We start from the raw sequence: 24063 nt of genomic DNA, 5'->3' as shown, positions 1-24063 counted from the left end.
ATATATATATAATTTGGTTTTCTCTACCTTCTGACACTATCTGCTCTGAAGTTATATTAAGGAAAATTAAAGTATCTCATGATTGAGGTTCATTCAACGTAAGATGTTTTACCTCATCAATTTTAATGTTATTTCACAAATAATGAATACTGTGTAGTAGCACTGAATAGTATGTAATAAAGTGACAGGAATGAAAGAAGTGATATAATTATCTGGTGGGGTTTTGACACTGCCTTTATTTTTGTAACTGCATGGGTTGATTAGTTTTAAAACATAAGGAGTACATACAACTTTCCAAAACGTCTGTTGCTTCAGCATGTTTTTACACTTATTGGTGTTACTTCTCATTTTTACTTCATTATTATGCTCTCCTTTGTTTCAAATTGTATTTCATCTGTTGCTTGCTTTATCTTTTATTGTGCTATATAATAACTTGCTACACCACTAGTTCCCAGACTGTGATTTGTAGTCACCTTCCACAGCAAGTGCTTCCCAGTTATAAATCCATATTAAGCAGCATGTGTTTAAAAGTTTGATGATAAGGATGTGTGGTAGTCTGGAAGAAAATGTGATAACTTAAAATGGCCTATCATTTCAAAAGCTTGCCAAGCAGTGCTCTAGGCAGTACAGACTCATGGAGGTATAGCCATGTCTTGAATGATTTGAAGGCAAGGTGAATCACTCACGGCATGCTGTCTCATCCCTACATAGCCTGCTGCACAGCCGGGACGTGCCTTTGTCCCTCCAATGCAGAAATAAAAGAAGTTATGCAGATTTCTTGGGGTGTGGGGGGAGGCTTTGGAGAACATGGCCGTGACTCCTATGGTGCTTTCTGGCGGCTGCTGCAGGTTACGGGTTTTACACTCTGCTGTTACAGGCCACAGTGGGATTGTGTCCTGGGACTTCACCACATTATTTAATGTTTTTCCACCTATGTAGCGGTCAGCACGCACCTTGGCGGTTTGTCTCCTCGAAGCTGTGCTGCTCGCTAACGTGTGTGGAAAAGCGCTGGTGGAAGATTTCAGGGAGAAAAGCTATACAAGCCAGCCTGGAAGGATGGGAAGAATCCTGTGATGCTTTCAGAAGATTTGCGTTTTTATTAAAGAAAATGCTTTCTACATTGTTTCTATACCTTACTGACAACTCTTTAGTGTTAAATTATTCACATTCCCTCAACATAGAAAACTTCATTGCAGTGGGCCTGGATATATAACGTATTGGATGATATATATAAATATTTAAAGAATTTTGTTAAAAGTGTTCTGGACAGTAATTGAATGGAGTTTTAAGAAACTCATGTGGTTCATGGACGATTTTACTCATGCAATGCAGGATAGAAGGGCATCTAGCCAGATTTTCACTGATGTTTGTTGCCTGTAGCACGATAAAAAGCTTGTAATATTCAGAGAAGATGGTAAAACACCGATTGTTTGTCACTGAATTCAGAATTTTATCTGTCTTTACCCATGTATATAAAGTCTTTTTCTTGATGGTTTCATACAGGGTTCCAAAACTAACTACTGACTAGTTAACGGTAGATGCAGCATCAAAACAAAAGTCCTGTGACTTTTTACTGCTGTCTTTTGCACTCTGAAACCCTGGGGGGGGGGGGGGGGGGGAAATATATATATACTCTAATAAAGCAGAAGGAATAAGACCAAAAGAAAATATTCCAGCCCTGTCTGTAAAATTTGAGTTGTTTTCTTTTCAGTAAACGTTACGTATCATTTACACTCGGGTGGAACAAGTAGAAAGTAGTAGACAGCTTTTCTACTTTGTCTCATTTCTTAACTGCGCAAAAATGTAAATTATCGGACGGGGTACTGAGCAATGAAACCTCATCCCAACAGTGATATTACTAAGTGATGTATGTGGCTCAAAGGACCTATGTAAAAGGTGTAAAAATGGAATTCAAAAATGTATGTAAATACATAGTTGTATCTCTGTGTGCGTACATATAAAATCATATACGCACGTAATGTATATTTATCTCTGTATTTGGAGATCAGTCATTTCTGCTTCTAGGTGGTGTGTGTTGTTTTCGGTGCCGTGACAGGTATCTTCCAGCTATGGTGACTTCCACCTCACCACTATTTCAAAAAAGAAAGGAACTGTGGAATCAGGCACCAGTATGTCTTTACTAGTTAAATGCCAGTAAGGGTTGTCAAAAACCCAAGAAGTTTCATGCCTTTAAGATGTGAAGAGAGACTCTGCGAAGGGACTCTTGATAGTTTGTTCTATTTTGGACAAACTGTGCAGCTGTGAAACCCTTAATGAGGAAGACAGGTTTTGTGATTATCTCAGATGTCTATAGAGACTTTTTCCAGTAACTCAGATCCTGTTCTGGTTATACACGCAAATTCCTTCTTTCTGCCTGATATTTATTGTAGGTTATTTCAGCAGTGCTGCCTGCGGTTAAGATCTGTCTGTAATCTCCTCAGTTGCCTTTGACTTTGTCAGTCTTGGAATTCTAGGGTTGAAACTTTTCCTTGAGCCAATGTCTTAATGTAGCTTATTTGTTTCTGATGTACAAAATTTTTACACTCACCTTAAAATATTTGCAACCCTTTTCAGGCTGTATTCCTGTATTTTTAAACTTACCAGGACTTCCTCGAAAGGGGTCCGTTTGTGATGTTGGTGTTCTGCCCGTTGTTTCCTACCTGCCCGCTGACACGTGTTGGCCAGCTCTTGAAAGCTGTGTGTTGTGAGAGGCATGTTGAATGTGTCCATCCTCTCGTGTACACGCCTTCCCCCTGCTAGCAGCCACCGCGCTCCGTCCTGAGGCACCGAGAGCTGCAAATTGGCCCCCAGAGCCAGGGCTGGGGCAGGAATTGAGAACTAGAAAATCCCTCGTGTTTTCTTTCTCCTCTCCAGGCAAGGAATAGGGATCCTGATTCGAAATTAGGGCTTTTTGTGGAGTAAAGGATGGAGGGAATGGAAAGGCAGGGAGGGGTGGGAAAAGGGACAAGGTAGGGTTCTGCTGAGCGTTGTTACAATCTGGGATGAGAGGTGAGAACGGGAGGAGAAAGAGAGGAGAGTGCAGATAGTGAGGTGAGACCCATCAGCAAAGGGCGAGCCAGTTCCCTTCCCACAGGAGTTAAAGACAAAATAGGTAGAAGAAAGGAAACGACGTCAAATCAGAGCTGGTCAGAGGTCTGGTGAGAGTGAGCAGTGGAACATACCTGCTGGAATGCAAGCGCCAGGCCCCGAGGGAATGGCCTCAAGCTGCCCAGGGCAGGGTCAGGCTGGCTCTGAGGAAGGATTTCTGTGCAGAAGGGGCTGTTGGGCGTTGGGATGGGCTGCCCAGGGCAGGGGGGAGTCCCCGGGATCCCTGGAGGGGTTGAAGAGTCGGGCTGAGCCAGCGCTGAGGGGTCTGGGGGAGTTGGGAACGGTCAGTGCTGGGTTAACGGTTGGACTGGATGATCTTCAAGATCCTTTCCAACCCAGATGATTCTGTGAATACACTTCCCTAGAGAACAGGTAGTTGAATTCCTGAGTCATGCAAATAGCTTTGATGAGCATCAGCAAAACATGTAGCTGGCCATCAGGTGCTGCTGTGAAGACAACGGCCAAGCGCTGCCTCGAGGGGTAAATGCTGAGTGCAGCTCTGACGAGCCCAGGGCTGCCCACAAACCCTCTGTGTGATGGGTCAATTCCACAGGACCTTACAGGATTTTTAAAATCTCAGCAGAAACTACTCATGCCTTCCTCATCCCGATGTCAGAATAAGCTTAGGTTAGGCTCTGGAGCATTAGGAAAGGAGGAGTGACATCAGCAGGAAGGTCTGCTCAAACCTCAGGTCTGGTCTCCGCATATTAAAAATATAAGGTCAGTAATTATACATACTTCAGCTGCTTCGCCCATGAAAATCATGAGATCAATTCTCCAGCTTGGGTTTTCAAGGTCATTATTATTTTGGCTTGCTAACAACGCAGAAGTGAGTAGGGACATGAGGTTTTTCACAAGTGTGTAAATCAACTAAGCATTAGTGATTTTGTGTTTGGTAAAGATTTACCCTAAGGACAACTCCTTGCTGTGTTGGGAAGAGCCTTTATAATTAATAAATGCATTAGAACTTCTGTAAAATTGCAGAAAGCCCTTCAGAATGGGAGGTTGTAGGCAACTTAATGGAGAGCTTGTGTAATACCATATTCAGCTGTTTTGGTTTGACTGAAAGAGTCTGAGACTTGAATAGGCTGCTAAGGTACAGAAGCCATGCGTTTGTAATTCCAAGTCTGGAGTTCTGCTCACTTAAATTTGTGAAATGTCTAATTCCAGTTGGGTCCTTTCAAGGGGAATACTTCTCTCGTTGGTGTGTGTAGCACATTTAAACACACAAACACACACACACACACAAAAAAAATCTGTCCTTGCTTTGACACCACTGCTCTCATTGCTATGTTATTTTGCAAAAAAAAAAAAATAATGTCAAGAATGTAGCAATGGCTATTAAGAATGATGATACACTGTTCTGTAGATAGCAATAAAATACTCTGCATTCCCCTATTCACCTTTTAAGGATGTGCTTTGAAATGAGCATCTATAAAATGTACTGTTCTTCACTGGTTAGTAAACGTTATTGATGATGCCGCTGGCTCAATAAATGGTTTTTTAGAGCTGTGGAACATTTCTATGTTAAAGTGCGGCTAAACATGTTGGACTGGCAGACGTCTAAATAAATGAAGTGTAATGTTGCTGAAACAATGAACTACTGAAAGGTGAGGTAGATTCTATGAAACATCATATATTTAGAGTGCACAGCTGCACTAACTGCAAGCTACTACAGCAAGGAGAGAGAGGACTGTAAAAAGGGAGACAGCTTGGGTTGCAGCATTTGTTGGCTGGAAAAAAGTAACTATAAAAACAATAGGGAAATTGCCAGGGCACACCTCTCAGTGCTGAATATGATTTAATGTAGTTTGTGGAAATACAAATATAATTAAATTTATTACAGAGAAACAATTGGAAGGGCATGTTTGTTTTTTAATAGCATGAAAATATACTTTTCCCTGCAGAAGCATTACCTCAACAAAAGCAGCAGGAAAGTTTTCCACTTAGGATCATAAGAAAGAAAATCTTGTTTTGTTGAATTTGTTTGTCTTGACAAATTACATTACAGATTATATATTTAAAAAATTATTTCTCAATATATCTGGCAACAGTGAACCTTAAAAATCAGATTTAAAATCTCAAAAAATTTTGTAGGCTGTTTATTTGCGTGGTAATGCTTTTTTCTTTGGTTTGGGTGGGTTGTGCCCTGTCTAGCTTACTGGTGTCCGTAGAGCTTCCTGCTACTGCCATGAAATTCTGAATGCTGCCCACCTTTACCCCTCTTTCAGCCTTCACCTCACTTCTGGTTTTCCAGCGCCTTACATGACCGGTTACTTAGTTCTAGCTGGAATGTAAGGGCTCTTTTCTGTAGTTGCTCAGCAAAAAAGAATTCAGTTTTGTTTTGCAGGTCTGCCTTTGACATTCTTTTTCTTCATGCAGCACCTCTGGTTTCTCCGAGATGCCAGTTTTGTGCTTGCCCTCGTTAAATGGGGCAGTTACGTGGGTGTTGATAGAAGCTCCTCGAGACTGAAAGTGCATCAGGCATCGTTAGGTGTGACTAGCATACTTCTTAACCAGGTATCTGACTCCATCTCTTGTACAACTCCCAGTGGTTCAGGGTGATATTCTTACAGGGAATGCTGTGTGATTCTCATGCCGGTCCTAAAGTGCACCTGAATGGAGCTTTGCAGACCAGAGAAGTTTAGCAAAGCACAAAGAAGTAAACTCAGCCAAAGACTGAGTGGTAGTAACTATCTTAGTTTGTTTTAAATTATTTTCATTTATTCATTCAGAACTGATTCTACCTAATTGTAAGGGAATTGTTAATAGACATCTTTCCACTCCTTTGTGCTGCGTTTTACAATAAAAAAGAGCCAAACTGAAAATGTACACAATACCTTACATTTCATGAACTGTATTTTAACTACTGTCATATTTATCTCACTGAAATATTTTGAGTTCACACATTTGATGCTAATAGCAGAAGTCATTGATCTATTTATAGTGCAATTTTTAAACTTTTACCTAGAAGGATGTGAACATGCTTTAGCTTTCTGGGGATCTACACTAGTCGACTAGAGAAAACTGCCAGCTAAAACTGAACATGGAGAGTATTTCGCATTTTGTTTAAAGAAAGCATTGCAGAATATAATTAGAGCTATCCTACCAGGGAACTGAAAATACATGGCTGTCTCAGTGGCCTCCGTGCAGGGATGGTCATATAACTACAGAATTCGGGTTGTTCACATACCTGGAGCTGCCTTGCTCTCCTACCTATACTAGTATTATCTGCTGATTTCTCATTTCTACAACCTACAGTCTTACTCTGCACAAGAAAGTTTAGAGGCTTGGTAAATGCTGAAGAAAAATAGATACCTAGCATGCTACATGTAGATATCTCTGGCATCTAAATAACTTTAAACTGATTGTTTGGGGCAGAAGGGGGGAATACTACATGATGCCCGTAGGGAAAGAATAAAGAACTTTATAGAAACAAGAAGTAGGTCATATCAGCCCTGGATTAATATTACAGTTGCAGATGGAAACAAACACGCATTGCTAGAGATGCTACACATAACTCTGCAAGTTTTCAGAACTGAAGTTTGGAGGGAGAAGTCTCGAGATCAGTAAAGGAGAAGGTTAGAAAGTTACAAGGCAGACTGGAAGATGAAGCTACAAAGTGGTAGAGGTAGCTGAAATGTATAATTACTCATTAAAATTCATTTACAAATAAGTGTATTAAAAGGTAGAAAAATATTTTCTTACATCCTGTGAACAACTTGCAGGTGAGGCCATATGTATTTAAGGAAAGCTGGTCAGTAAAGACAAATCCTAAGCTTTTATTTATCTGTTGGTTTACAGTTTTGCCCAACCCCTACTCCAGACATCATAGAACAACAAAATTAAGCAGATCAGTCACAAGTATGAGAATCAGCCTGGAGAGCTCACTCAGGTTGACTGATGATCTTGAAAAGTTAAAGTAAGGCAACATTAGACCAAGTTAGTTGATATCACAGAATCATCTCAGTTGGAAAAGATCATCCAGTCCAACCATTGACCTAACACTGACAGTTCCCAACAGATCCCTCAGTGCTATGTTGGATCTACTCTTAAAATATCAAGTGATAGTTGATGGTAAGTGGCACCTTCTAAAATCACTCCTAATATATAAAAAAGATTTTAAAGAAAACACTGGCAAAATGTAAATAATCTGCATGTGTTAGTGTTCTAATGAATTCCTGTTCTCGTCACTTTGAAAAGCAGTGGCCATGCCTCTTGGTGATTCTTCTGCCATCCTATTCCTTGGTGCCTCTGTCTCTTCTTCTAAAAGAAAAACCCCAAACAACCTAAAGCATATCAGAATATTTTTAAGAACAGACTGAAAACAGAAGCGGCAGAAAGATTGCTCGATTCAGCCTTAATTTCAGCTCCGAGTGAAGGGACAGGCTCAGCAGGGGTTTCTGCGTGGGAACAGTTGACAGCTCCCGGACATCAGAGAAAACAAAGTGTTGATGCAGCTATCTCCAAATAGTTGTGGAAACAAAAGTTATAGGATTTAGCCCTGAGTGAAAGTTGAAGCCAGAGTACCATCAATGTAATAAGGGCTGTACAGTTCCAGTCTGTGAAACCAATGAGACTTCCGAACAGCTTGTGGAAGTGTCTCTGCTCCTCTGTGAAAGGCAATATTTCTGTTTGTTTCCAGACATGTGGGTGGTTATCAAACCAAAAATCCGCATTCTTTGCATTTTATCTCTGGAAATCACAGACTGCCCATATACCTTTAACCACATGATTTCAGTCTTCATTCATATAATTTAAATTTTACTGCTGCCCCTTTTACTTCTGACAGACAGTTGGCAAAGTGAAGGTTTTCCTACAACCAAAAGACTGAACTTTTTCAATGGCTAGACTTCCTAATATCCTAACGGTCCATTTATTTTGATGGTGGTTATTTGTGAATTAATAGCGAGGAGGGCTTGTTTAGTTTTTCTGTAGGACCACTACAGATGAGCGCAGTTGAAACGTTTGTGAGCTTTATGTAGTTCACATTCAGCTTTCTAGTGTAAGTGACTTATTTTTCTCTGGAAATGTCTGCAAGTCTTTTAGTTTCTGGTATTTGGGTAACGGTGACTATTTCTACCCTGTTAAACCCCTTATACTGTTTTGTTAAAATGAATGATTTTCTTTCGTCTGCAGAAATGGGTGGAGGATAAGGGAGCAAGTTAAGAAAAAGTTAATCTGACGTAGTATGGGATGCAGATGAAAACATTTGGAACAACTTCCATGCAGATGTTGGGGGAGTCTGTCTGGTTTTTGGACTGCAGTGGATGTACAGTGAAGCTGTTCTCAGTAAGCTGAAGAAGATGCCCAATATTTTTTCCCTATACCCAGCTTAATAACTTTTGACGGACAATTTAATTTTACAGTCTTCAGGAATTTCTGAGGAACAGGAGGCAGGTTCAAAGCCCATCAGCTCCTGCTCAGTATCTCAAGCTGTAAGAAAGGAAGGGGGCAATCCATTACACATAAATAGCTGTAGTTATCCAGCATGATCCGTGTTGTGATTTTACACTTCTCACAAAGTCAACACTTTAGATTTTTCTTCTGAAGTGACACATACATTTACACTTTTAACAGTCCCATCCTCATAGCAGTGCAATTGTAACAGAGAAAAAAATCCGCCAGATTCCAAATGTTTGTGTAAAAGGAACATAAACATAGATTTGTGACACAGATCTTTGTGTGGGGAAAAAAAAAAAAAAAAGGAAATAATCACGTGAAATGTACTTCTTAGAAATACCTTTCCGTAGTATGAAGCTTCCAACAGAAATGATGGTTCTGCAAGAATTAGCCAATTTTTATGAAATTTTAAAATTGGGAAAAATGAGATTGATTTCCAGTATGGGGAGAGGTGTGTGCAATGGGTAGACCCCTAAGGTGCATATTTTTAAAAAAACTCAGGGTAAAGTTGGACACTTTGAATTGCAGAATGGCTTGAATCTTACAGCTGGTGACTACCCCTCTCCTCAGAACTGTGCTAAAAAGAATAAGTTGACCTAAGAGTTGTGTATTAACCAAAGCAAAATCAATCTGGAGACAGGCATTGAAAGCACTTTTTAACTTGGAAAATAATGTGTAGAACAGTCTTCTAGGTAATGTCACTGAAACAGAGACATGGGTCATTCAGTGAACAGTTGGGGATTGTTCAGAAAATGTGGTATTAAAATGGGACAGGGGTTTGATGAACCTAATAGCCCCGTTCTCAGACAAGCCTTTGATCTAAGGTATCCCAGCTGGGCGTTTGTTACTTGATGCCAGGTGCTAGTGCTCTTAGGAAAATACAATTAATTTCTCTTAGTTTGTCTGCATTTTAGCAGTCTGAGAGAATAGATCCGTGATGAAGTGCCCTGAGAATGGCAAGAGGCCACTGTGTGTATGGGAACGGCCTCAGTGAACCATATTTTGTCTAACTCCAACCTGGATAGTAACTGCACAGCTGTAGTAATGCAGCTCAGAAACTCTGAAGGGAAAAAAATTACCCAAGAGATTCTGAATTCTGTAAATATTTATGGGGATGGGGTGTCATTTTTATTTCCACCTAACTTTTGCTACGTGAAACAGTGATGGAATTTTAGCCCCGTAATTCATGTGCTGTTTGAAATGGCACCACATCCATGCTCTGAGGTTCACGTTCTTGGCATTGTCACTATTCTCAAAGCAAACTCGTAACACTCCTGGAAAATGGTGTGAAGCATCCGTTCAAAGTTGGAAGTAAAAATGTAAACAAAAATTAAATGAGAATTGCCAGGCTTCTAACTAGAACGTTTTATTGGTGCTGATGATCTTGTGGAGACTCAGGTAGCTTACATCATGATGTGGTTGGACAGCGGTACCATGGTGAAGGCTGTTCAGGTGAAGTAACTAGATGTAGATGTGCTTCAGAAACAAGCGGGTGGGTTGGAGCACATCAAGTGAGTCACATCTAATTGTCTGACTTGTTTCTTTAATAACTGGTGGTACACTGTGCTCAGACGGAAGAAATGAGATGAAATAGAACCGTGGGTTTGTTGTAGAGATCATCAACATAGAAAATCCATGACCAGAAATGTCTTACCTAGTAAGAAATTGATTTTTTTACATTTTTTATTTCTAAGTGTTCTTCTAGATATGGGACCCAAGTGCTCTAACAAGAGCTACCGTAGGCCTTTCAATACAACAAAAGCCTCATCACGACTGTGTTTAAAGTAATATTTCACCCAGTCTGTTCATATCTTATTATTTATCATGGAACTATCTCAATTTTCTTTTTCTACATGAAATAAACAGATTGAGAGTAAAAACTTAAATTGCACTGAACTGTATGGTTCTAATTTTAGTAACGAGAGCGAAGATGCAGGAAATCCTGTAAGTTTGTTTCTGAGTTACAGGGAAAGTTCTTAGAGGATCAAAAATACTAATTATTCAGTGTTTCTCAGACTGCCACAACTCAGGCATTTTAAAAAAGAGAACCAGCACTAACCCAAGGTTGCACTGGAACTCTGTCAGAATAATGCAGGCAGGGATGACATGAATTTTTTCTTTTTTTTCTTTTTTTTCTTTTTTTTTCATACATTCCAGGCTTTTGCTATTTTCAAGTTGACTTTTGCCTATTTAAAGAAACGGAGTAACAGATAATGTGTTTTAGAGTCAAATCTTTCAGACTGCACCTTCTCCTGGCACTCAGGTAATTGGAACTGAAATTGCAAAAGTGCTGGAATATAACTATTGGAGGATGCTTTAGAACACCTTCAAAAGACACATTTCTTCCAGACTTACTTGAACAAGGGCACTGGATCTGAAACGGATTCCCTTAAGTGTTTACATTAATGCTAGTGCAGTTGAGATCTGATGCAGCCAAAAGAAATGCTTCCTCTGTAATTTTTTTAATAGAAGTGTCACAGAAGATGAGAGGAGCCAGGATTGCCAGAGGTAAATGACTAATTTTGTAGTGGGAGCAGGTACACAAAAAGTATTTTCAAGTGTTGCGTCGTGTAAACGCCATGCAGGACTTCAGTGGAGGCCTTAAAACCTGCAGTGCTTGGGAGACAGCCCGTACCATGCGGGTGTGCGGGTTATCTTTCATTCTTTCTAGTCTTCACAGAATATATCCAAGGGACAAAGTCTCGGGGAAATACAATTGTCCTTTTAAGCTTCAAGGGTAAGCGGGTGATTCTGTGATTAGAGCGCCGTGGTTGGGAGCTGCAGACACCAGCTCTGACCGTGCCCAAACGCCATCCTTTTGCGTTTCCAGGGCAGCCAGGAGCCGGGTAAGGCACATAACTCAAGGGTGTGGGTAATACGTAAAGGAATCTGCTACGGTTCTTCTTTGAGAACGGTCAGAGAAGGGCAGGGCTCGCAGAGGCGGCCACGCCACGGGCGATGGGCCATGTGTGCCGCGGCGGGACCGTGTGGGTCAGCATCTCCTGCGTGGTCTTCTCTGCTGGCAGTCAGAACGGGAGCAGAAAGAATAATAAAAAGAGCTGGGAAACGCAGGGGTTAATGCTGCGGAGTCTGTGGGTGCAAACAGGGTTCTGTTAAAAATTAAATGAAATTGGGTGGAGGTAGATAAAAGGAAATCTGAAATAATTGTTCTGTAGAATATGGCCTTTCCACATAGGCAGAAATCTTTCTCTTCACTTCTGTCTGAAGAGAGAGTCAAATAGAGAATCTCATCTCTTAATTAGAAAGAAAAATACTCATCAAACACATCTCATCACTGGAAAGCTAATGATCCACAGCTGCTAGTCTGAAAGGGCAGGCTTTTTTTCTGAACAGTAGGAAGTGTTAATCATTTTGGATGAGATTTCTTTTTAAAATATACTGTAGTTTGCAAAAGAATAGGATATTCAATATTCTAACTTAAATTATTTTTTGAAGTGTTGTACACCAGGGATAGTGCCGTGTGTCTCCCTGAATGATCATTTAATGCATGTGTCTCTCACTAAGAGTATCAACTGATGTGATGTTGTAAATGGCCAGTTCATGCCTGTGACTCTGAAAATCTTGATCTCATGGGGGAGAAGAAGAAAAGTCCTCCCTTATATTCTTCTGTGTAGGAAATGGCAGCTATATTAAACTGTAACCTTTGAGACTCCCACTCCTCCCTTAAAATAGTTGGCTTGTTTCAGTAGTGATGAGAATCCTTTTTTTAGACAGCGTTAGAGCCATTATTTCCTTGGAAGAGATTGTACCAGATACAGTCCATGTTCAACTGGATGCTTTATAGGCATGGGCAAGTCCCAGAACTGCCCTTTTATACTCGTTCCTAGCTCTTCGGGACTTTTCCCCCCCCTAAATGTGTTTAATGGATGGATATGTAGGTTTTCCTCCCCTTCATGCATGAAGTGAAGCGAAGGTTTCTACATACCACGTCCCTCCTTCCTTCTCCCCGCAACTATCCAGCCCTTTATCCCTAAGAACTGACTCCCTGGATTTTCTTGCTGTTCTGCCCCAGATTTTGGTTTTGCTCGTGTTTACTTAAAAGTTTTCTCACACTGGGAACCTGCTTGTTTCCTCCCAAGTGCATTTCACAAGTGCATTTCTCTTCTGGGGAGGCCGTTTCCCTTGCAGTGCCGTCGCCGTGCTGCTCTCACACAGCACACACCTCGTTTGTGTTGTGAATACAGAGTCTGTGTTTTCCTTGTGCCTGGCTGAGACAGGTGCCTGAAAGGAGGGACTGGTTAAAATTCAGCCAGACTAGATGGAAATTAAGGTGGCAGGTCAGCAAAATCGCCTACAAGAGACGGCGGGAGTAATATCCACTTTTGTGGAAGGTACTTCCATACAGGTCATAAAGAGGTAATATCTTAATATAATATTTTACTGGCCTACAGAGTACAGTGCTGTAAGGAATTAACACTCCTAAGGATCATTTGTCACTTAAAACCTTCAAGTAAAGAGTGTTTGGATGGGAATTCAGTGATGTTCTAGAGTACAGGGTACCCGAGGACCGTGTTCCTCAGTCTCCAGTCAGGTCTCTATCTCCCGAGACTCTCTAGGTTGCTGGCTTCTTTTCTCTGGAGCCAGGGGTTGTTTGGATATTACTTGATTTTATTTCCATCTTTCTAACTGAAGTTCAGATGCGACCATAAGAAAGACTGGATGCATTTCCATTTCTCAGCAGGTAATCTGTAGTATTATTCTGACACTTGGGTGCTGTTTGCTGACTTCCAGAGCTCCCTTCAGCCTGTATCCCTTGACTCGAGGCATTTCTAGGGTTAGAGGGTGCAAGGATTATTTGCTTTTCTTTTGAGATGTGAATTCTGTATCAAGTTTACCACATCAAATCCCCATAGATCTTGCTCTCGGAAGGGTAGTTAGCAAGCTCAGAGAAAAACTCTCAAATTCCATGAGCTGTTGTTTGCTTCTTATTCATTACCATTTCTAACAGTTTTCAACTAAACAACCTAAAAAAGGCAAGTTTTCTTCCAAATGGAATATTAACTGTTAGAAGTGCCAATATCCTCTTATGGATGTCACACACACTGCTTTTTCATTTCTTTCAGTAGTTATCATGTTTGTTTTGCAGTCTCACAGGACTTCCATATACATAGCAATCAGTGGTAGAAAGGAGCAGGGTGAGGTTAAGTTATCTGATCTTGAGAGGGGAGACCACTTAAAATACAGATTTCTTTCTTTTAGGGTGAGCTTGTATTTGATAAGAGCATTTTGTTTTAACTCTAAAGAAAAATCCAGCAGAAGTCTATTCAAATACCCATTTTACTCTTACTTGGCTTTATATAGATCTTGGTGACTGATTCAGGAAAACAATCTCCCTTTTAGTTTACCTATTGGCATTGCTTTGGGTTTTCTGTGGCACAACACCTTCATTCATTTTAGTAGGTATTAAAATTACAAATATTCATAAGCTTAATTATTTTGGTGAAAAAGGCTTAGCGAGATTTCTGGGTGTTTATCCAGCTGTGATACATAGTGTGGTTTCCTATCATACTTTCGTGTTTGGTTTTTGTTGTATTAGAAGAAAACAAACCCAAGTTATGAGTAGAGCTGGCTAAAATAAAGGGCGTTTTGTTCACAGAGAAAACTGGATGTTAAAATGGTTTTAGTTTGACCCCATCTAGGTCCAAATATTTTCAGTTCTTTCCTGCAAACCAGTAATTTTCTACCAGCACCAGTAGGGAACAGTGTCTAGCTGGACATGTCTCTGACCGACAGCTACAGGCTCTGACAGATGCTCGGGAGTTCCAGGCTTCAAAAAAGTCAGTTCTGCCCCATTTGATGGGTCTGACTGAGCTGAGGGTACAGTCCAGCAGACGGACCGGGGCGATGTAACCAGACGCGCTTCTGCCAGCCGCCCGCTCTGGAGCACTCGAGGTGCGCTGAGGAAACACAACAAAACAGTTCTCGGGGGGGTGGGCTTAGGCAGCTTCTCAGCATTCCTTTTAATCCCATTTTCTATGATTCCATGGCCGGTACTCTTCTATCACGCTTTCACTAAAACAGTTGTACATTTTTGCCTTTTAGGCTGATTTTCTGCGAGTTTTCTGTGCAAAATATTTTTTTTTTATATTTAGTTGCGAAGTTTATTGCTTCTGCTTGTTTGTGTGACATTACTGACCAAGTTGTTTCTTCTAAACAGCAAATTAATTTCTATCCATGGAAATACCTAACCTTTTCTTTCTTATACTGTGGTCTTAATTTTACACCATTTTGCACTATTTTGTCCATATAAGCATTATTTTATGAGAGAACAGTTCATATTCCTCTTAGACTACACTCTGTCAATTTCTCTTTTGCAAAAATTAAGGTACAAACCGATGGAAAGTACAGCAGTTGTTTCACGCAGGTAGGTGGCTAGGCAGCAAAGTGGTGAAACAACTTTCCTGATGAAGGAGAGGTGGGTTTCTTTAGAATTGTTTTAATTTATTGGTTTTAACTGTGCACAAGAGTTTAATGTAATGCTGATTTGAATAACTTTTTTTTTTTTTTTTCCCTGCTCTGTCTTCTAGCTTTTTCTTTTTGTGGTCTGGAACTTTGAGCTCTACATGATACCACTGGCTTTGTTGTTGCTGCTGGCATGGAACTACTTCTTGATTGTATCAGGGAAAGATAACAGGCAACATGATACAGTAAGTCTTCTCTACTTCAAGCACACACATGTCCCTTTCTTTTTTTTAACTAGATAAAAATTTGTAACTGAGTTTAAATATGACATCGTTTTGAAAATGTCTCAGTTCACAATGCTCAGTGGACAGTTTTCCCACCTGCAATTTAATTTTTCTCCAGCTGTCCAATAAATGTGTCTGGTTTTGGTGAAAATGTCGTGTAAAAATACAGCAGAACATGTACAATCCTCAGAATCTGGTTTGTGTGGGAGCAGAGATGAGAGGCTTATTGGTCAGGCAAAGGCAAATTCTTTGAAAACGGTTTTGTGTGGCTAAGTCCTTATGTTGCAGTTTTTATTTCACATATTGAAGTTAAAGGTTAAAAATATTCCAATTTGTTAACAGTTTCAGAAGGTATCACATTTTATTGGATTTCACAGTTTATCATTAATATGTTACCATTCATTGAGCTTAATATAAGCCTTTTCTTATTTTCTTCTCATCTAATGCCATCATTTAATTAAAAGCATGTAGTTGGGATATAAAGTAGGAAACATTTCCTAATAACTGACATTTATTAATAATAAAAGCATGGTTCAGATTCTCAGAAGCACATATCAAAAGCTGAAGTTGTATTCTAGCTGTGCAAATTTCCTAGCATCCAGGCAGCTTAAGGACTTTGCATGTATTTTATTGCTGAGCCTGATTAATTTGATATTTGTATCAGTATTGGTATCCCAAAAGCAGTGTGCTGTCTAGGCCACTGCAGTCGGGGTGGATAACTGGATGGGTGGAAAAGAACCAGAAACGGGTTAGATAATTGGTCTGAGAGGAGGATAGTGGTTAACGGAGGTAGCGAAGAAGTGGAAGAGCGCCCTGCACAAGGACCTGTCCTGTGTAACATCTCTATCAGCGACCTGTAGAAGGTGACAGAGTGCACTCCCATCGCGGCTTTGGGTGACACCAGGCATGTGGGACCGGCCAGTACCCCGGATCTAACACACCTGGGGAGGCCGGAGAAATGAGCCAACGGGAACCTCATGAAATTCAAGGAGAAATGTGAAGTCTTGCTCTTGGGGAGGGAAAACCCCTTGCAGTGACACAGGCTGGGGATTGGTTGGGAAGTCTGAACTGGGCCTGGGTGTCGGAAAACATGATCCATCAGTGTATCCCAGCAGGAAGGGGGGCCTCCAGCACCCCGGGCTGCATTAAGGGAAGCACAGCCGCTGGACCCGGGGTAAGCGATCATCCCCTCTGCTCGGCACTTGTTGGGATGCATCTAGAATAGAGTCCAGCGTTGGGCACCCCAGTTCAAGAAAGACATTAACTGGAGTGAGTCCAGTGGAGGGCTACCAAGGTGGTAAGGGGGGCTTGAGCACTTGCCTTGTAAGGAGAAACTGAGGGAAGTGGGCTCAAAAGAGCCTGGAGAAGACTTCAGGTGAGCTGAAGGACAGCCCTCCTGTACCTAGAAGGAGGTTATCAAGAAAATGGAGCTAGACTCTTCAGAGTGACATGTGGGGCAAGAGACAACAGGTGTAATTTGAAGCAAAAGAGGTTCAGACTGGAGAACCGTTCCTGCCACGAGGACTGTTAAGCTGTGGAAGAGGTGGCCCAGGAAAGTTGTGCAGTTGCTGTTGGAACTTTTCAGGAGCCAACTGGATAAAGCCCTGAGCCACCTGATCTGATCTCACAGCTGACCCTGCTTTGGCCAGGAGGAGGCTGGAGGTCCCTTCCAGCCTGAATGACCCCGTGACACTGATGTCCAGCAACTGCAAGAATTAGTCACCAGAGGAACTGATCCAGCCCTGATCCTGGCACTGGTATTACCTGTCTACATCGTTAAGACCAGTATGCTTCCAGGGGTCATCTGAAATTAAGGATGGGCATGACAGAGGCATTCCCTAATCCCAGAGGTTGTTACATTTATGGAAAAAGCCTAAGATCAGAATTTAAAAGATGCATTACTTAAATCACAGCCCTTAGTCTCCGGCGACCTGAAATGCTCAAAGCTTCTCAGACTGAAATCCCTTTTGAAAGGAGAGATTGCACTTGTGAGCTGCAATGCACTTCATTTCTCTCTGAAATACCACCTGCCTGTGAAGATTAATTGGGTCATGTAACTTTTCTAACAAAATAATGAAGCTATTGATGGACTGTCTGTTGAGGACACCAACTTCTGCTCTGAAAACATTCCTCTTGGTGAGGATGCTTCAGACCAAGCTATACATCTTGTATGAACCAGTCCTGTTCTTCCCAAATATTTGATATCTGTGCCATTAATGACTATGTTTTTGTTTAGGTTTATCACAAGTAAGCTGGGACCTCATTTTTAATGAATTGAGCTTGGTTATCGTCATGGTGAGCATCTGTCTTCTATGAAGTGATCTGCAGACTTATTGGATGCCTTTCTAATTAACTCACAAATCTTGAGTAATATCACAAGTCCTTAGCTCAGGTCATTAGCACAGTATCATTAAATTAGGAGTCATTTAAATATTTCTGTTTTTCTATGCAGAGTGTAAATATTAACTAAATTAATTAAGCAGTGTTTCCTAGTGGCTAGAGAATGCTTCAGGATTCACATGATCTGGCTTCTGTTCCCAGGTCTTCAGGGATTCCTTGTGTGCCTCAGTGAAATTTCTGACTACTTGTTTTAGGAATATCATCTAGCTTCAGAAGTGACTTCAAAATCCTCAAGCTGATGACAAGACAAAAAGTTAAATATATTTGTTAGCTTTTCTTAATTAACAGTAGATTAGTGTAGTCAGAAGCTGTATGCACTTCATACTTGTTTAATGTCAGTGATAAATATTTGAATTTGGGACCTTCAGAAGTAGCTCTGTAGTATCTACAAGAAAACAATTATCAACTGTCTCATCAATTCAGGCATTAGGGACTGCACTCTTCTGCAGGTCGATGAAATAGTGGTCACTGAGTTTCTGTCCAGAAACGGCAGATGAGCCAGACTTAATTCATCCTGGTTTGACCGTCTCTATAGACAAGGTATCATTTGCTGTGTCCTCTTGGGTATCACTTTCTTCAAAGTGGTTTGGAGCTTATTTTCTTGTGGAATAATTCACCTACCAAACAACCTGGGTTACTCTGTCATAACGTGAGCCTGCGCTGCTTGTTTGAGTGTGAGTCGGATAATTCTGCCATGTACTCTGACTTGTAAAGTAAGTTACATGTGCAAATCCTTTCTTGAGTTAAAAGCGCAATGAGGCTGGGGCAAGGAGGGTCCCCCAGTGCGTTTACTAATAGGAGATAAGTCTCTTGGAAAGTCCAACAGTGAGGTGAAGCGGCCTGTTAAGCATTACTCCTTCCGTGGATTCAGCTGGACTTTCTTTATGGGTTTGATCTTCATTGTGGTTTTAGTCAAACGCTGGCACAAACGTCAGAGAAGCATTGGATTCCCTATCTTTTACACATTTCGATCAAGGTGACTTGTTTGCGTTCCTGAAATACAAATTCCTGCATTATATGTTGGTGTAAGTGGATGTGGATAGATGTAGATTTAGTGGACAGTTCTCTAAACGAATCTGTGAGAATTCAGAAGTGATCTAAAATGAATGAACTTCTGCCATTGAGTCATGTGGCAGGTATAAAAAAAATCACAGAATAAATATTTCCTTCCAGCATTAAGCAAGGGAAAAAAAATCACTAAAAAGGCATTCTTAATGCCTTCCTCTGAATTTTGCAGTAACATTTTTGCCTGAAGCTTACATAGCTGCTTTATCCAAAGATCCTTGCTCTTCCTTTTGATCGTTCTCCTAAATATCTGACCTCACAAAATAATTTATTTTTAGCACAACTGCTGTTCTGATCTTAAACCATCACCACCTAAACACACGAGACTAGAGCTGAGTGGATCTTACCATTTTTATTTCTTTTTCCCCTGCCTTTTTTTCCAGCATCTTTTTCACATCCTCTGAGGGAGAGGAGCCGTATCAACCGCTGCCAGTTTTCTGTCCCCACTGCTCCTTGTCACCCACGCTGGACCCGTGCAGGGGGGAGCAGCGTGGAAGTGCTGCCCTGGACGCTGCCAGCCCTGTGCCTATGGCAGGTACAGGGGGGCAGAGCATAGCGTGGGGACAGAGCGCTTGGGATACTCAGGGAGAGCAAGGATAGAGGGACAGCAAAGGACTGGCTTATTTCAGAGCAGCCTTGACTCTCTGGGAACCCCAAATCACACATTACAATAGATGGACGAACAGAAAAGTTGGTCCCACACAGCTGTAATTGAAAGACTTCCAGATATATCCAAACTAACAGAAAGTAGGCTGGGGTTTAAAGCTTCCTTTCAGTCTTTTTAAGAAACTACTTAATATTTTGATGTTTTCAAATGTGTTGTACAAAAAAAAACCCCTCACCTTTGTAGCTTGGAGAAAACAGCAGCACTGCTGTCTGGGGTCTTTTTTTCACTTCTAATTCTAAGGAAAAGTCACAGTTATTAGAACTGCATGAAGTTAGAGGAAAAAAAAAATTATTTTTTTTTCCCATGCTTTTCTACTTCAGGCTGTGTTCTGACTGCCTGCTGGAGCTGCCTAACTTAAGGAATGGTCAGATAATCCCTCAAAGTGATTAAAAGTGTTCCCACTCTCCAGCTGCTCTTGTGCCCTTCCCTGAGATGAAACAGTTGATTGTGTGGTTGGAGTGCGTCATATTGCGAGTGAAACCTGGTTTGCATAGTTATAATTATTTTTTTTTTTTCCCCTGTGTGTGTAAGCCTCACTGCCACAATTAGGACAAACTGTGACAGTCTCTCAGCTGTTGGGCCACAATGCTTAACTGCTGCAACAGGAGCGTTGGATCTCCTCTGGTGACACTACAAGTTCTCATTCTTCCTTGACTACGTAGGTAGCAGACAGGGAGCCCAGGTCATCTTCTCCTTGATCCTGCCATCGAGGAGGAAGGGCTGGAAGAGGAGGGGACAGATCTGGCAGGTCAGGCTGTTACTGACGACAGGGACTTGGATTTTGCAGCTGTGGGATTCTCCTTGAGGATTGAGGACTGCTAGGAAGAGGCAAGATCCACCTCACCAAGTGGGGCAAAAATCTTCTTTCCCAGAAGGCTGCCAACCTGATGGTTGGGAGAATTAAACTAGAAATTATGGGGCAGAGAGGTGACAATGACCCACAATCGAGTGAGGAAGTGGTGGTCTGAGTTGGCAAGCAAAGGGTGCAGGGTGAAGTGGACAGGAGAGACCTCAAAGCCAACCAGACAGGGCAGAGGAGGCACACAGATGAGGCAATGCCGCTCTGAAAGAGGCTCTCACACCCTTTCTGAGAACCCGGCGTGCCAGGAGGTCTCTCCCTGAAGGGCCTAATCATTAGTGTGCACCGTGTCGGAACCGGCAGGAGTTACGAGGTCCACGTGCAGCTACGTGCATGCACGATCACAGCGACGTGGTGGGATTGCTCTCATGAGCAAGGTGCAAGGGATGCATGCTGGCTTTTTAGCCAAGACACACCGGGAGGGTGAGGAGGGGGAGTTGCACTTCAGCCCAGCAAAGGGGAGATGGTGAAGGGATCTGAGCGTCTGGCACACAAGGAGAGACTGAGCAAGCTCAGCTGCTCTACGTGGAGATGAGACTCAGGGGGCACCTTGAAAATGTGCATAAATACCTGAAGAAAGTAGAAGAGAGAGACAGTCACTCCTCAGTAGTGCCCAGTGACAGGACAGCACCAGTGGGCACAAACCAAAAGCGGCAAAATTCTGAACACAAGAAAGCACTTTTACTGTGAGCGTGGTCACACGCAGGACCAGGTTACCCGGAGAGGTTGAGGAGCCCCATCCAGGAGGTAGTCAAGACCTTACTGGACTTGGTCCTGGGCAGCCTTCTCAGAGGCGACCTGCTTGAGTTGGGTTGAGTCGGGTTGGGTTAGACTGGATGATCTCTGCTTGAGTAAGGGGGCTGGTGTCAGCCAACCTCTGCCACTCTGTGGTTCTCTGACTGAAGATACTCATCTTTCTCTCCTTTTTGTCTATTAGGCTTTTTTTCCCAAGTAATTTAAAACTTTAAGAACAATGCACATGCCTGGAGTTACCTATGAATGTTCTTCTGCCATGTATATCTCTATGGAGAAGAGGTTTAGTCACTTCAGTTCACATCCTGCATTTATAGTTAATACTTAGAGCCTTTAAGGAAATATTAAATAGCTAATTTCCTCTTGAAATTTCAAGTTGCACATGTCATTGCATAGAAAATGATGGTGAGCAGCTGGGAGTTAATGTGCCGTACACAAATTTCTTATGAATCTGTAGAATAGAATATATACACATATTATTAATCTTGTAAGAGTGATATAAAATAGCATGATACATCTTTTAATTTCACTGGAGATTTTTTGCAAAATAGGCTTTGATGACTTATGTTTCTAGAGTATATATTTGTATTAAAAGGTAGAGCTGGACACGTTTAGGATGAAATTTTGAGAACAGAAGAAAAACAGAAGAAAATAGAAGAAAAGTTTGTTAAAGACAATCTTCCATTTTGAGATTTTAACCATTTTCTGTGGGTATTCTATATAGTCCCCCAATATGACACGTATACTCAGGTTTTTTATTTATGTGTCCTCTGGAAATTGCCTCATGAAGAAAAACAAAAGGAAGAAAGGGAAGAAGAATGCTTAAGAGTGGATGATCTTTATGTGATCATCTGTTACTAGATGATCTTTGAGGTCCCTTCCAACCCAAAGTGTTCTGTGGTTCTACAATATTTTCATCTGGATTCTTTATTTCCTCTAAGGGTGCTAAGCACGATGAGCTTGAGCTGTGCAACCCCAGCTAGAAGAGGTTTTCTGCTTATAGTCCAGTCACTTTCTTCTGGGGTAAGCAGCCCCAGAAGAATGGGGTAAGCAGCCCCATTCTGCTTATAGTCCAGTCACTTTCTTCATGGGGTAAGCAGCTATGTCTGTCAGAGCTTTTGGCGAATTTGTTGTTCCTCCTTTTTGGGACAGAGAGTGCCACTTCGTTCTATGCCCACTACAGAAACCAACCCCACCAGGAAGGTGCCTGACTTGAACCACCTGTTTCCCTGCAAATTGAAAACTGGGTTTTCAGAAAAAAAGAAAAAAAAAACAACCAAAAAAACAAAAAAACAAACAACAAAGTAGTAACTTGATTTTTCTGTGTTTCTTCACATCATGGTATTAAAACGTGGAAGCATCAATCTCTAAGGTTCTTAGTTTGAAAGGCGAATCACCTGCAGGTGAATACAGGACTAACACCAAGTCAGATCCATTGTCTGTGCAGTACTGAGGGGTTTTGTGCTTGAAGTCCAGAAGTCTTTTTCTGCCAGGGAATTAGTGGTGATTTCTAGCTGAGGAATAAATTCTTGCTATGAATTTATGGCAAAAGTAAATATCATGGTCCCTGTATTCTAGCTAGACAGTGTCTGGAATATGTCCTTTGAGCAGATGATACAAAAAGGATGTTGTCAGGTTGGCAATTCCATCTTGACTGCGTTCTGACTCTACCTTCCTGAGAAGTTTTGCCTCTGGTGTGACAGCCACAGCAGCAGCCACAAAGCCCCAAAGCATGAAGCCTGGTGGGAAAATACAGAGTTAGGCGTAGAGCAACGTGCATGAAAAAACAGTCTGAATTGTGGCACCTCTAAAAGTGAGGAAGATACGGCTGGTTTCGTAGAATGATTTTCATCAGTGCGTCACTCGAAACGGTGCAAGTCCATGAAATTTTCTTAGAGCCTGCCTTACTTCTGCTGAATTAATCACAATCGCACGCTTGCTCTCCCTCTGTTGTCGTCAGTAAAGTTGGAAAGGTTCTGCAAACAGGTTGTCGTCCGCCCGCGCATTCAGTGCAGGTGCTACTGGACCACAAAGGGCCACCAGCAACACGTGCCCGAGTGTTCACTGCTCTGCTGAGAACCACTGCTGTCTTCACGCAGCTGCTTGTTCTTTCTATACAATCCATATAGTCAGGGAGGAAAAATACATTCTACTATGGGACGGAGGGTTTTTTTTTTTTTAATAAATCAGAAAAGAAACATGAAAATGTCAGCTTAATCAAGCATTTAAATTTTATTAATCAAGTCTAATTTTTATGAGTGCAAATAATCGCTGAAGCTGGACAAATTTGCTCTAGATTGCATCAGAAACATAATTTTAATATTTAATGGCCTGCTGAATTTAAATGGAGAATTATCTTTATGAAACATGCTCTTCATAATTTGCCATTAAATGAGAAATGAACAAATCAACATAAATCTTACATAAAGGTTATTTAACTAAATGTTGGTACTATAAATATTTTAAATGCATTATGCACTAATTTAACAGTCACACACTACACTATATAAAGATATAAGTTGGGCAGCAAGTCTCTCTCTCCTGCAGCATAATAGAATCCAATACTGCAAGGAGCTCTCTGGGCTACAGTTAAAAGAGACTGTCCGTGCTGCAGTTGTAATCCCAGTGTCAGAAGTTTACATACAATATCAGAGCATGTAGTAACCCCTTGCTAAAACTTTACGCAGCTGTTCTCATCCCAGTGGCAGTTATAAAACCCAAATGCACTACAGAATTACGATATTCTGGCTGGTTTTGGTCACCCGAAGACGAAACACCAACAGCAAAACCCCACCCTAGATACCTCTGGCATTAAAAAAAAAAAAAAAAAAAAGGATTTTTTTCCTATCATAAACCAATTGATGTTTTAATTCAAATTTTGCCACATTTCTTCAAATAGTCTTCCAGTATCGTGGGCATCTAAAATAAAATTGAAGTTCACTGCACATAGAGGCCTTTTTCCTATAAGAGTGTTGTAATGATTTTTTTTTTTTTTTGCATTTCCATCAAGATTTACATGGCAACAAGATTCACTTGACAGGTTGTGGTGACTATTATAAATAATCAATATTATATAAACTAGCATCAGTTCAGCTTCTAGT

The 24063-nt window shown here is 41.3% G+C and overlaps 1 protein-coding gene across 6 annotated transcripts in view; it reads left to right on the top strand.

Annotated features, from left to right (window-relative positions):
- Positions 1-24063, top strand: part of MCTP1 (multiple C2 and transmembrane domain containing 1) — a 274684-nt gene that overhangs the window by 205106 nt on the left and 45515 nt on the right. For all 6 annotated transcript variants that reach the window (XM_026866731.1, XM_026866730.1, XM_026866735.1 and 3 more), the window contains one exon: positions 15060-15179. In XM_026866731.1, the coding sequence (XP_026722532.1) occupies positions 15060-15179 (120 nt within the window). The remainder of the gene's footprint in view (positions 1-15059; positions 15180-24063) is intronic.

The sequence above is a fragment of the Athene cunicularia genome (assembly GCF_003259725.1).
Source record: "Athene cunicularia isolate RWA chromosome Z unlocalized genomic scaffold, athCun1 chrZ_part3, whole genome shotgun sequence".
Taxonomy (NCBI): domain Eukaryota; kingdom Metazoa; phylum Chordata; class Aves; order Strigiformes; family Strigidae; genus Athene; species Athene cunicularia.
This window is presented reverse-complemented; position numbering and strand designations above follow the sequence as displayed.